Genomic DNA, 13,280 nt, shown 5'->3' with positions numbered 1-13,280 from the left:
GTTGAAGTGAGAGTGAAGCAGAGATGGACGAGCCACCTGGTGGATATGGGGCTGAACCTCCCTCGGGAGCCCCCTGCCCCATCTCCATCCTCCACACTGCAGCAGAGGGAGCTTTCTAAAATGCAAGTCTGCCCATGTCACTTCCTCACTTAAGCCTTTCCCAGGCTACGTCCTTCGGATATGACTCCTGCTTCTTCCTCCAGCCTCATCTCTTGCCACCTTTCTGGTCTTTTCCATGTGGAAACATGCAGGCCCGTTTTGGGTGAAGAGACACAGGGCCATGTCTTCTTAGGCCAGAGTTTGAGTCCCAGAGTGGGGGCTGCTGAACCTGGGAAGTCAGGAGCTTGAGCTCCCTCTGACTTGCTGTGTGACCGTGGGCACATCACTGCTCCTCTGAGCCTCAGTTTCCCCACTTGCAAAATTGATTTCTAAGTATTTGCCGAGCTCTTAGAATCCATGGGTCTTTGCCACTGACAACTTCCAAATTTATCTCTCCAGCCCAGACCTTTCCATTGAACCTGTATATTGAACTACTTTTTTCAAGGTCTCCACTTGGCTTTCTAATAAGTACTTCCAACTTAGCACGTCTGAAACCAAACACCTGATTTCCCTCCATCCCCCAAATCTGCTCCTCCCACTACTTCTCCCATCTCAGTCAATGGAAATTCCATTTATTTAATTGCCCAGGTCAAAATCTTGGTAGTCATCCTTGAATTTTCTTTCTCTCACACCCCTCATCCAAACCATTAGCAAATGCTTTCAGCTCTACTTTCAAAATAGATCTAAAAGTCGACCTCTTTTCAATACCCTTGCTGGTACCACCTCGTTCCAAGCCACCGTCATTTCCTGCCTAGTAATTGCAACATCGCCCTCAATGGACAATCTGCTTCTGCCCTTGCCCCTCCCCCGCATCTAATCTTCACAGAACAGCCAACTGATCCTGTTAAAACTAAGTCAGATCATGTCACTCTTCTGAACAAGCCCCTTCACTGACTTCCCACCTTGCTCAGCATAAAAGGCAAAGCCCTGACTATGGTCTACATGGCTGCACAGTCTGCTCGCCTCTCCACTTATCCTCAGGGCCTTTGCACATACTGTTCCCTCTGCCTGGAATGCTCTTCCCCCAGGGCCCATGCCCTTCGGGTCTCTGCTTTAATGTTACCTCCTCAAAGAAGCCTTCCCAGACCAATGATCTGTTCATTTACTTGCTTCCTGCCTGTCTTCCTCAGCCGGACATGCCCTCCATGAGAGCAAGGAGGCTTGTGTGCCTTTTCCCTGCTGTGTCCCCACTGCCTAGAACATGGTAGGTCCTCATACGTAGTTGTTAGACTATGCAAATAGACACATTGCATGTCACGTGCATGCACAGGCCTTAAGTGCTGTTCAGCTGGCCATGCATGTGCACACGCGTGTGTGAATGCATATGCCCACCAGGCATACATGTGGACGCGTGTGTGTGTGTGTCTACATCAGCTCAAACCCATATTCACACCCTCACTGTTCCCTGTTTCCCACCATCCCTTTGTACCCACTCTTTTCTCTGGTCCACTTCCTCCTCTTCCGTTACTGGCTGCCTGCTCATTGCCCACCAATCTGCCCGATTTAGCCCAATCTGGGGAAGCTGGGCTGACTGCGCCCTCTGCCAAGAACCTAAATACCCCTGGCTTCTGACACGCAGCTGAGTGCTGGAAGGCCCACAGAGAGGCAGCGCCGAGGCCTTGGCCACAGAGCGTCAGCAATGGAACGTGGTGTCTAGGACCTGGGGCCACTGCTCCCTGTCCAGCCTGGCTTGCAGGTGACCTAGGCTAACACGGTGGAAGGAGATGGCAGCTACTGGCTATGCCCCTCACCCCACGACTCCAGCTTCTACCAGGAGCCCCAGGCTGAGTGGGGCCTTGATGGTCAGACAACAGTCTGTGGGCCCCACAGTAGGAGAGGGAAGATCCATCCAATCTTGAGCTTCAGTGTCCCGCTGCTGTGCAAATGTGAGTTTCTGAATACGGGAGGTCTGAGGTCTTCTAGCAGAGGGGTGTTTCGGTGTGTGTGTTCCCTTTTCTACGTGTACAACTGTGTGTGCCCAGTGCCTCTGGGTGTTTGCAGCCACGCCCGGTACGTGCAGCTGAATCTCTGTCTGGGGGCTCAGCCATCTCTGTGAACCTGTGACCCCAGGGGGCCGGGTCTTGGTATGCCAGGCTTCCTGTGGGTGGGGAATGATGGTCTGGATGTTGTTGCGTCTGGCTGTGTCCAGGCCTGGCTGTGGCTACACTTGGGGGGAGCCCTGCTCCAGGATGGTAACGTCTGGTTGTGGCTTCTGCCTGCGTCTATGCAGGTGGCTGTGTCTGCCCCTGAGCTCCACCTGTGTGAGGGGCTGTTTCCTGGGTCGGGTTGTATGTGGCTGTCAGCTGTGAGGCTGTGTCTGGTTGTGTGGTTGGGCCTTGTTTCAGCTGCGTCTCACTCTGGTTATTTCTGGTTGTAGGTGTGCCCGTGGTCAGTTGTGTCTGCGCCTGTGTGGGGTTTGTAGCCAAGGGCTGTGCTGTGTCTGTGTGTGTGACTGTCCCGATGTCGCCTGTGCATGGAGCCAGGCCTGAGTGGGCCTGCGTACAGGTGGACAGCTGAGCTTGTAAGGGGGGCTGGGCCTGTGTGTGTGACTGCGTGTGGGTGTATGGCCACGTCCAAGTGTGTCGCTGTGTCCACATGTAGGCCATGCCCACGTGGGGACTGTGTCCATGTATGTGCCTGAGGTCACGCGTGTGCCTTTGTCCAGGTGTGCGGCTCCCACTGTGTTCAGGACTATGCCTGCGACAGTTCCTGTCTCTCCGGCCCCTCCCCAGAGCATCAGCCACTCCCCACAGCAGGCTCCCACTCAGAACTGGGCAGCTCCCCCCCAACCCCGGCTCACCCCCCGCAGCCCACCTGTGGGTGAGAGCTCGGCCACGCTGCCAATGTAGGGGCCGTGGAGGAAGCGAGGCTCGCTGTCGTTGATGTCCTGCACCTTGATGATGAATTCTGACTCGGGTTCCAGCAGGCGGTTGGTGGCGCGGTCCCGAGCCTGTGCCCGCAGCGTGTAGAAGGTTTTCTGCTCGCGGTCCAGGCGCTCCATGGCGTGGATGTCGCCCGTCAGCTCGTCAATCAGGAAGATGGTCCCAGCGCCCTCGCCTGAGATGGTGTACTTGATGGCCCCGTCACCCTCGTCTGAGTCCGAGTGGATCTGGGGAGGCAGGAGGAAGGCACGGGGGAGGTTGGGTAGAACTCCTCTCGGCCTCCCCCTCGAGTCCGACTGGGGGCCTGTTCCTAAGCACATCTCTCCTTCGACATACCTATCCTTCAGTGAAGACACTGCAGCCCAGGAAGCCATGCTCACCCTAGTCCCAGGCCTCACTGTCTGGCCTGGAGTGTTTCACCAGCCCTCCACGGCCCTCCCTGCTCCAGCCCTGCCCCTGTCACCTGCCTTCCCTGCTACAGCCAGAGCTATCAGCTCAGAGGCAGATCTGAACACAGCCTCCCCTGCTTGCAACTGTTCCACGGCTCCCCACTGTCTTTACAAAGATGCCCAAAGCCACCTCCACACCTCCCTGCGCCTGCTTCGAGCACCCTGCCCTATTTCTCTGCCAACTGAAAGTCTACTCATCCCACAAGGCTCAGTCAGTTCAAATGCCACCTCTTCCCGAAAGCTTTTCTGGACACAACCCGCCCCCCCCCATTCCCCTCCAAGATCTCTGCCATACATTAAGCCATGATTATCATGTTCAGCTTGGAGGACTGCTGTACCCAGCGCTTCCCAAACCTCAATGTGCATGCAAATCACCTGAGGATCTTGTTAAAATGCAGATTCTGACTCAGTAGGTCTGGGGTGGGGTTCTCAGAGTTTGCATTTCTAACAGGCTTCCAAACTGCTGTCCATGACCTCATTCTGAGTTATAGGTCCAGGCTCCCTAGGCTCTGAGCCCCCAGGGGCTGGTATTTTACTCATCTCAGCATCTGCAGAGCCAGCCTCAGAGCTTGGCACATGGCGGGGACGGGGAGTGAAGGGAGAGAGGAGGAAGGGAATGCAGACTGCAGGAGCACCTACTCCGCGCCTGGCAACGTGCTAAGCAATTTACACATTTAGTTCAGGGCTCTTAAAAAAAGTCTACTAGAGTAGGTTTTGCTATCCTCATTTTGCAGATTTTTTTTTCATTTTCCTACTGAGGATTAGAGAAGTGGGATGATTTGCTCAAGGTCAGACCCCTGGAGGAACTGGCCTGGTCCACAGCCTGGGCCTTCTCACTCCATCCTCAAGCCTCCAGGGAGGAGGGAGGAGCTCATGGGGAGGAAGAGGCAGCACAGCCTGGCCGTAGCTGCAGTATCTTCTTCCTGCGCGTCCTTGCACAAGCCACTGGACCTCTCCGGGCCTCAGTCACCTCCTCTGTAACACGTGGATCCTAGAGGTGTTGGGAGGCTGAGCTGAAGGGCCACATAAGGCCCTCAGCACCTGCCTGGCACCATGTGACACTTACAACATTTAGCAGCCAGCATGGCAGGGGTACTGCCCATGGACGGTACTGCAGCAGGGCCCCTGCTGGGCTAGGCAGGGACCCTTAGGTTGCTGGATCAGGGAGAGGCCCGAGGGGCTGAGGGAGTCGAGGAGAGGAGAGGAGAGGGACTATTACCGCAGCTAGAGATCTTTTCCACTGTTTTAACAACCGGTACAACTACACCAGTATGTATTAGCTGAAAATCAGCCTGCCTGAGACATGATAAGTGTCCAATAAATGGTACTTTCGTTATTATTCTATTATTACTAAATGTTAGCTATATATAACTGGGATTTAATCCAGGCACTGTTAGGCTTCAGATCCATCCCAGGCTGTTTTCACTGCACTGAGATCTCCGGGCAAGGAACCAGCGAGAAGACTGTTCTCCCAAACAGAAACACCCAAGTCCTTATCTTTCAATGCCCGAGTCTCAGAGGCAGCACTGAGCAGAGGAAAATGCATCCGATGAAGCGGGTGACCTCGGGAGGGTCTCTGCTTCTCCCTAAGCTTCTGCAGAGATGGGGTGTGAATGAGAAAATCCCGAAGGCCTCTTTCAGGCCAGGAAGCTGCATCCCCCAGCTCACTCAGCAGGATAACAGGTGCCAATGAAGTCATCACGAAGTGGGACGAAAGCCCACCCCCAGCCACGCGGGAGGAGCCCGGGTATAAATTCTGCTGGTGGAACTTTGTGTCTGAAAGGTGGATTATAGAAGTGCCATTTGGAAGATTGAATGGCCCATAAACATTTTCATATTTCATTAGCCGATTAATGGGCATCTCTCTCTTTTTGGCGAGTCTGCTGATTCTCAGCAGAAATTGCGGGGAGTAAATGGAAGCGGCTGGTGGAACCTTTCTGGGTCCCCGTCCTGTTATAGATTGCCCCAATTAATGCCCGTCCTGGGCTCCACAGAGAAGCCTTCTTCCTGTCCAGTTACTGTTAATAGATTTCTCATAAGTGGCTGGATTGTAAAAACCTCATAACTCAGTTTAATGCCCCCAATAAAATTATCTCAGGACGTCGGCCCTGAATCATTGGCAGTGCTGGGGATGAGGAGTCCTGTCTCTCCTGTTTGCTCTTTGTGCTTTTCCTCCACCTTGGCCCAGGGGAGATGGGGACAGGAGAGGGTGGATACGTTCCCTTTTAGGGAGCCTCCACCCACTTCCCAGTCAGACCTGTTGTCTGCTTATTTAATCAGCAAACATTTCTGAGCAGCATGGCAGAACAGATACCATTTGGGGGATGCTTAACAGCTATCATCTTATTGTTTTATCACTGCCATATGAAACATTATTATTCTTCCTATTTCTCAGATAAGAAAATTGAGGCACAGAGAGGGCAAATCATTCGCTTTGTCACACAGCTAAGTGCGGGAAGCCAAGCTCCTGATCCCACCACTCATCACTAATGCTGTGACCACCGGCTTGTTAATTTTACCTCTCGGAGTCTGTTTTTCCACCTGCGAAATCAGCTTAAGCCCTACCTGGCACAGGTGCGGTGAGGATTAAATGAGAGCATGTTTGTAATGACCTAAGCACTCCGTAAATGGTTGTTTCCTTCCCTTTCTGTCTCCTGGGTCTCCATCCTGTCCCTGCAGCCCTCGACAGTTTAACTGAGACCCCGGACAGGGACCACTTATGAGTGAGGAGTGCGTAGGAGGGAGTGGAACCCAGTGCTGATGTCATCGATGTTCTTCAGTGAAGGACACAGAGCTCACGCTGGGGCCCAGTGGCTACTCTCTGGGGACTGCAGAGTCAGACAAGGCTGCTTGGCCTGGGCAGGAGCTGAGAGCTCAGAGCTTGGGATTTGGTCTGTCTGCCTTGTCTGCCTGGGTCCTGGCTCCGGAGTGGAGAGGGGGTGTCTGTGGCTCTACCTCAGGAAGATGTTTCTCAAGACCCTCACCATGAGTGGGGGCTGGAGGATGGTGCTCTCCTTTACTGAGTGCCTACTATGTGTCAGACATGCGTTGTAGGCCTCTGCAGAAATCTAATTTAACTTTGTGGCATATGTAAATGTATCCCCACTTTCCAGGTGAAGAGACTGAGATGGGCCCAGGTCTGCTTGACTCCAATGTACAGGTTGGTCCCTCTGCAGCCTCTGGAATCTGGTTAGTCCACTTACAATGTTTCTGGCTAAGGAAGAGGGAGAAAGGAGGAGGCAGTGGGCTGCAGGGCAGTCACTGGGCTGCCCAACTGTGGGGGAGGCCTGGACACCAGTCTTCTGCCCTGTACTTACAGGTCACAGTCATTGGTGGCCTCCTCAATCTGAGCCTCTATTCCATCATTCAGAAAAAGACTTCAAATCACAAATCAGGAGAGATGACAGATTCAGGAACAGCCAGGCACCAGCTTCAGCTCTGTCATTGACCTGTTGCACAGCCCTGGGCAAGAGGCTGCCCTTCTATGAGCCTTAGTTTTCTCATCTGTAAATTGGACTGGTATTACTACCCACAGTTCTGAAGTCATAAGATAATATGTGGCTGCTCCTGGCACATAGTAGGTCTTCAGTGCAGATTACCTCCCTCTCCTTTTCCCGCCCTGGTCTTGGGGGGGATTGAGGGCCAGCTGGTGCATCCCCCCATCTCCTAACACAAGAACCACAGGCTCGAATCCTGGCTCACTGGAGATCCAGGGGCCATGATCCAATCCCTTCTCGTCTTTTACACTCAGCTTGTTTCTTCCTTCAGGCAGCTCTCTCAGATGCCCTCCCATTTGGTTGAAGAGCCCCCATCCTGCTCTGCACCCCTGCCCCATGCACACTCCCCTCTGCTCCACACTCCGTGACACTGCAGTGTTGCACATCTGTCCCTCCAGCTGTCATGGGCCTCAGGGGAGTGGACTAATTTTGATTCATCTCTGTATGAACTCCCCATGCCTTGCACACACTAGGTGCTCTGACAATGTGCGCAGAGAAAATACACGGGGGGTGGGAGAGAGTCGAGTGTGTGTGTGTGCGTGTGTGTGTGTGTGTGCGCGCGTGTACATGTGACAGTGTGAGGTTTTGAGCTCCTTGAGGGTCAAGCATGTGGCTTCGTTTCCATCTCCCCAGCACCCTGCACAGGGCACAGCACCAAATATACTGAATAAATGAATAATGAAATACACAACTGTCATTGGAATTCCCCAAGTGTCTTCTGGAATTTCTGGAGGATCCAGTCACTCTGTTAAATCTCAGGTACACGTGAGCTAGACTAGGGAGGAGAGGCCCTGGGCATACTTCTAGACCCTCATGGATATCTCATAATGATCCTGAGAATCAGAGATTATTCTCTCCCCCGTTGTACAGATTGGCAAACTGAGGCTCAGAGAGGGCCCATATCCTACCTAAAGTCACACAACTAATAAGCAGCAGCCCTGAGGCCTCTCTGACTCCTCATCTTGGGTTCTTTCCATCGCATCAAGTGTGGACGGCCCGGGAGGAGATTCCCCCTCCCCACACCCCAGCCCTGGATCATAAACAACGTGAGAAACATAAGAGTGATGGCTTCTCATCCCGGGGGGCTGAAAAATGGGATTTACGAGGCCATTAATTACTTCTTCCTAATTAAATCAAAATTAAATGCGTGCAGAGGTACGTTTTCCTTATTAAAGACAATTAAACGGACAGTGCGGCTACGCAAATAAAACGCGTCCTGGATTTAAACGGAAAGCAAATCAAATAAAGAGGCTCCCCCAGAATAAAGGGTCCGTTCACGCCTGCGCTACTCGTAAACCGGAGTTCATCAATTTTCTTTAAATATTAGCAACTTAATTAAATCTGCTCTCCTCCCCACTTTAATCCTGCCGTATATCTAAAATAGATCTCACCGCCCACAGGAGCTGGTCATAAGTGCTGACCCCATAATTCTATCTTTTGTTAAAAAAATTAAAAATCCTACAAAATCCATATCCAGCTGACAGAAGACTCGGGGGAAATTACAGTCCGGAAAAAGGATTAGTCAAAATACCCAGATTGTATGGAAATGCTGGGAGGTTGCTCTGAGGGTGGGCGTTGTGAGAAGGTGAGGGGAAGAGGTGGGCCGGGGCTATGGAGGGGGCAGGACAGTGAGGGAGCTGTGGGTGTGGGGCCTTGGCGACAACCACGGGCCGGGCGGTTCCTGCGGGTGCCGGGTGCCGACAGGAACCTGGCGGTGAGTGATGGAGGAGGCAGTTGTAAAACAGGTTACCGTTGGGCGCCCGGGGTTCACTCCCGCGGATGGTGCTGTTGCTAAGCTACCTTTGGAATTCGACAAGGACGGATGCTCCGAGTGGCTCCCTGGGGCGGGGGACCGGGAAGCAGTGAATTAACTGAAAACGTGGAGAAGTCCTTTCTCCCTGAAGAGGGAGAGAGCGTGGTCTGAGTGTGTGTGTGTGAGTACGCACGCATGCGTGTGCACACACAACCACTTGTACAAACGTGGGACTCTGCTAGAAAGGGGACAGGTGGATTTTAAAAGCCCAAGCTCCTATTCCTGGAGGGAGGGGTGGGCTAGCGACCATCTCCCCCCACTTTGTGGTGAGAAACTGGGACATCATGTGGCGAAGAAAGCTGTAAGGATTTGGGGCAGGGGTTCACAGCGTCCGTGTAGATGGTACGCTCAAGGCGGTGGAACTACCAGGCGAGACCTATAATAATAAAAACTAATACTTACCAAGCACATCCGGGAGCCAGATGCTCTTCTAGGTTCTTGACATGCACTAACCCACCGAATCCTCACCACAACCCTTCGAGGAGGTGCCAGTAATAGCCTCACTCAACAGAAAAGGAAACTGAGGCACAGAGAAGTTAAATAACATGTTCCAGGTCAGAGAGATAAGGAGCAGCAGAGCTGGATTCGAACCCTGGCAGCCTGTCTCCTGTTGGGCCCCTGAAACACACACTATACCACCTTTCATAAGACAGTGTGCTTTGGGCAAATGTTTACAAAATGATGGAAATTTCTCTTTCCTCCCTCATGCAGTGCTTTGCTAGAAGTGGCCTTGAGAGTAAGAGAGGAGGGGCTCTGGGGGAAGATGATGGAGAGGGAGGATAAGATAGTCATGACAGCAGTGGGGATGTAGTGAGAGGCTGCTGTGAGAAGAAAGACCCCCAGGCCGGGCACAATGCTTGGCGCAATGCTTCATACAGGACAGTTCAATTGCACTGGGCCTACAGCGGGCCTCAGGAGATCTGGTCTCTTGGGTTGCTACTGTCACGGTTTTGCTGTGTGGCCTTGGCACGATGTTCTCTGCCTCTGGCCTTGTTTTCCCCATCTTATAATAAAGAGACTTCCTGGGGCCCTCCCACTGCCGACAGACTGTGGTTCAAGGAGAGGGGGTGGGGTTTGGCTCGTGCTGTTGAAATGACAATGGCTAAGTGGATGCAGATGAGAGTGGTGAGCCAGCGGCTGGTTTCTCCCATCTTCTCAGGAAGTGGGTGGCTGGGGAGGCCTTCTCAGAGCCCCAACTGCTGGGCAGACCACAGGGCCGCGGTGCCTGGGACCACCACAGCTGACATTTAGGCAGATGTGTCAGAGTCCTTCCCCATCTCTCTGGGCTTTTCCTGGACCAACGTCCTTCTCCCTGGCCTGGAGGTCTCAGAGAGGTTTGGAGAATCAGGCTGGGACTGGCCTCCAACACACATAGGTTCAAATCCTGGCCAGCCACAAGCCCACTCTATGACTCTGCCCTCTCTGAACCTCAGTTTCCTTGCCTGAAAAGGGAACAATGATTTTTACCTTGCAGTTTAAGGGTTACGTGCTTTATATGGGAATAATGAGAAAACAATAAACAAACAACCAGGCTGCAGGCTGAACACTTTATGTGCTCAGTTTTTTTCTTTAACCCTTTCAGCAACCCTAGAAAGTGGACTCTCTTAGCCCCACTTTTACAGATGAAGAGACTGAGGTCCAGAGAGGTGCAATAACTTGTTTAAGGTAATTTGGTTAATGGGTTGGCAGAACGAGGCCTCAAACTCACCCGTGTCTGGCTTCAAAGCCTGCATTCCTAGCCACCTCGCCATTAGCTATTGCCTTGTCGGCACTGGATCCTCCATCCCCATCCCCTCACCCCGTTCCACCAGCCCCACCATCTCAGAGCCCTGGCTGGGAGTCAGGAGTTCTAGGCTCTGCCACTAGTTTGCTGGGTGACCTTGAGCAAGAACATGAACCTCTCTGAGCTCTATCTGTTAAATCCTTTGCTCAATTGTGGGGATCAACTTCAGACACGTGTATGGAGGGAAAGTAGCCAAGGACCAGGGATGACTGTGTCTGGACCAGAGAAAATCTGGGTTTTCCGCAAGGAAAACCCAAAGGTTTATATCAACACTTTCCTTCCCTCCTTGTCGAGGGTCCTGATCCCTGGGCCTCCAAGCTGAGCCACTTGCTCAGCTTCCCGATTCTCAGACTCATTTAGGCATACAGGAAACTCCAGAGTCGGTCTCCCACCATCTCCGCTGACCAAAACTGCCTGGAAAGCTGCCCGGCCTTAGCAGAAGCCAGAGGACTGTCCCTGGGCTCCGCCCTGCTTGTCATGCCCTACAAGCACCCTCCACCTCAACACCTCAACTGCTGACAAGTCTCTGAGTAAGCCAGGCTCCTTCAGGCCTCCAAATCTTTGCACAGGCTATGCCCTCTTTCCCTTCAGCCTGGTGAACTCCTATTTGTACATCAAAGCCCAGCTCAGGTGTGTTCTCCATGAAGCCAGCCAACAGATACCACTTATTGAATGCCTACGCAGTGCCAGGTGCTGACCTCTGAAGCGCTTTATGCACCAGGGTGTCTCTGCCACTCTGGGGAGCCCCCACATGGCAGAGGCTGGGTCTTACTTGCCTCTGCCTCTCCAGCATCACACCCATGAGGGGCTCAGGGATTGAATGGATGAAGAAAAGTTCCTTCTCGGCTCCTTGTACTCCTAGAGCCACATTAACCAGCCTTTACTCAGAATTTAAGAAACTTTCATTCATTCATTCATTCACATAACAAGCAGTTTGTGAGCAACGTCTGTGCTAGGCACCGGGGATTTAATGGGGAGCAAAACAAACACCATCTACTAGGAAAGACATACATTAACTGCGTAATCAAACAAACACATGCATAATTAAGTGTTATGAAAGGAAGATACTGGGACCCGGAGGGCACATGAGAGGGGGATAGGCACCTATGGGGGGATCTGTCCTAGCCGGGCGTGGTCAGGGCTGGCTTCTCTGAGGAAGTGGCGTTTGAGCGGAGACCTGAGTGTGAGTACAAGGACGGAGCAGTTCAGGAGGAGGAAACAACCCAGGCAAAGGGGCCGCGGCAGGAGAGCGTGGGGCATTGGAGAGACTAACAGGACATCTGAAGAAGGGCAGCGGGGCAGAAACTCAGAGAGAGTATGGCAGGAGATGAGGCCGGAGGAGTCAGATCTTAGTGGGCAATGGGATGGAATTTGGGTTTGACCCCAAGTGCAAGGGAAGATATTGAAGAATTTTAAGCAGAATGGGGAGAGTATGTGTGTGACACGATCAGATGTGCAAACTTGTTTCTACACTCTAGATCCATCTAGCTACCAGATGGACTGGGTTTACCTGTTAGCACTGTCTGCTCTCAGATGCAGAAGCGGTTGGTTTAGAGAAGGGCGTGGGGGTGGCGTAGGGGAGCGGAGGGCAGGATCCTGCTGTCTGCCCCTGGCCAGGGGCCGCTGGGTGGGGGCACCAGGGGCTGGGATTGAGGGCGGCGGGGGAACTGGGGTCCCTTGCATCTACCAGTGGGTGTCTCCGGGGGGCGGGACAGCGGGTGGGGGTCCCACTTTACCTTGCCCACGTACAGGGGCTCGGTGCCCGTGTACTCCTCCACCACGAAGAACTGGTTCCACACCCAGCCGCGCTTCACGCGGCCCGCGCCGGGCGCGTCCTGCCGAGCCCCCGACGGCGCGGGGGTGCCCGCCGCCCACAGGCGTCCCAGCAGCGGCGGCGGCGGCGGCAGCAGCAGCAGCAGCAGCAACGCGGGCGACAGCGCGGCTCCCGCCCGGAGCCCCCGGCCGTCGGGCCGCGGCCTCATGCTTGGCCTGCGCGGGGCCGGGGCCCAGGAGCATGGACGGGAGGCACCAGGGCGGCGCCGCTCGGTGGCACGATGCAGCGGCGCCGCGTCACATGGTGGCCTCCGCGCGGCCGCCGGGGCGCCGCCCCCGACGGGGCACCCGGACAGGCCCGAGGCCCTGCGCGCCGCCCAGCCGAGGGGGCGCGCGGCCGGAGGGGAGGGGGCGCGGCCGCTCCCGGGGCATGGACGCCCCCGGGGCCCCCGCCCGCGCGCCCCTCGCGCCGCCGCCGGGTCACCAGGCAGCGCCTCCGCAGCTCCCGAGGCTGGTGTGCGCCATGGCCCCGCGCAGAGGGGCGCTGGGTGGGGCCTGGCGGAACCCTCGAGGACCGGGGGCCGTCCCCACCAGGAGCCTGCGAGAGAAACAAGAAAACATCAGAGGGGGCTCTAGGTGGGGGCAGGGCAGGTCGAGTGTAGCTTCTGTCCTTTAGGTACTAATCAGACACCTATTGTGTGCCTGGCACTGTGCAGCGTGGGACAAACACCACACGACAGTGACCCACAGCAGTCCCTGCCCTCTTGGGTCAAAGTCCTGCCAGCTCCCCCATGCCCCCTGCCCTAGACTCTTCCTTTCAACTCTCATCATACACCTCTTCTCTCCCACCCTCTCTCAGCAACCTCTCCCCTTCTCACACTCCCCTCACCCAGCTCCTTCTGAGCGGTCCTCCACCAGCCCCCAAGCCCACAGAAGCAGGGACCTTATAAGCTGCGTCCCTTGCCCCTGGCTGACAATCTCCCC

General features: G+C 54.4%; 1 protein-coding gene across 1 annotated transcript in view; it reads right to left on the bottom strand.

The window, feature by feature from the left end:
- CDH22 (cadherin 22) overlaps window positions 1-12,505 on the bottom strand; it is a 68,199-nt gene extending 55,694 nt beyond the window's left edge. Inside the window, exons 1-2 of the mRNA XM_004430546.3 lie at window positions 12,260-12,505; window positions 2,914-3,208 (exon numbers count right to left, since the gene is read on the bottom strand). Of these exons, the coding sequence (XP_004430603.2) occupies window positions 2,914-3,208; window positions 12,260-12,505 (541 nt within the window). The remainder of the gene's footprint in view (window positions 1-2,913; window positions 3,209-12,259) is intronic.
- Between the last annotated feature and the right edge of the window lie 775 nt (window positions 12,506-13,280).

The sequence above is a fragment of the Ceratotherium simum genome, chromosome 21 (assembly GCF_057802395.1).
Source record: "Ceratotherium simum simum isolate JZ-2026a chromosome 21, ASM5780239v1, whole genome shotgun sequence".
In the NCBI taxonomy this organism is placed as follows: Eukaryota; Metazoa; Chordata; class Mammalia; order Perissodactyla; family Rhinocerotidae; genus Ceratotherium; species Ceratotherium simum.
The sequence above is the reverse complement of the archived record's forward strand: the minus strand, read 5'-3'. Positions and strand labels throughout refer to the sequence as shown.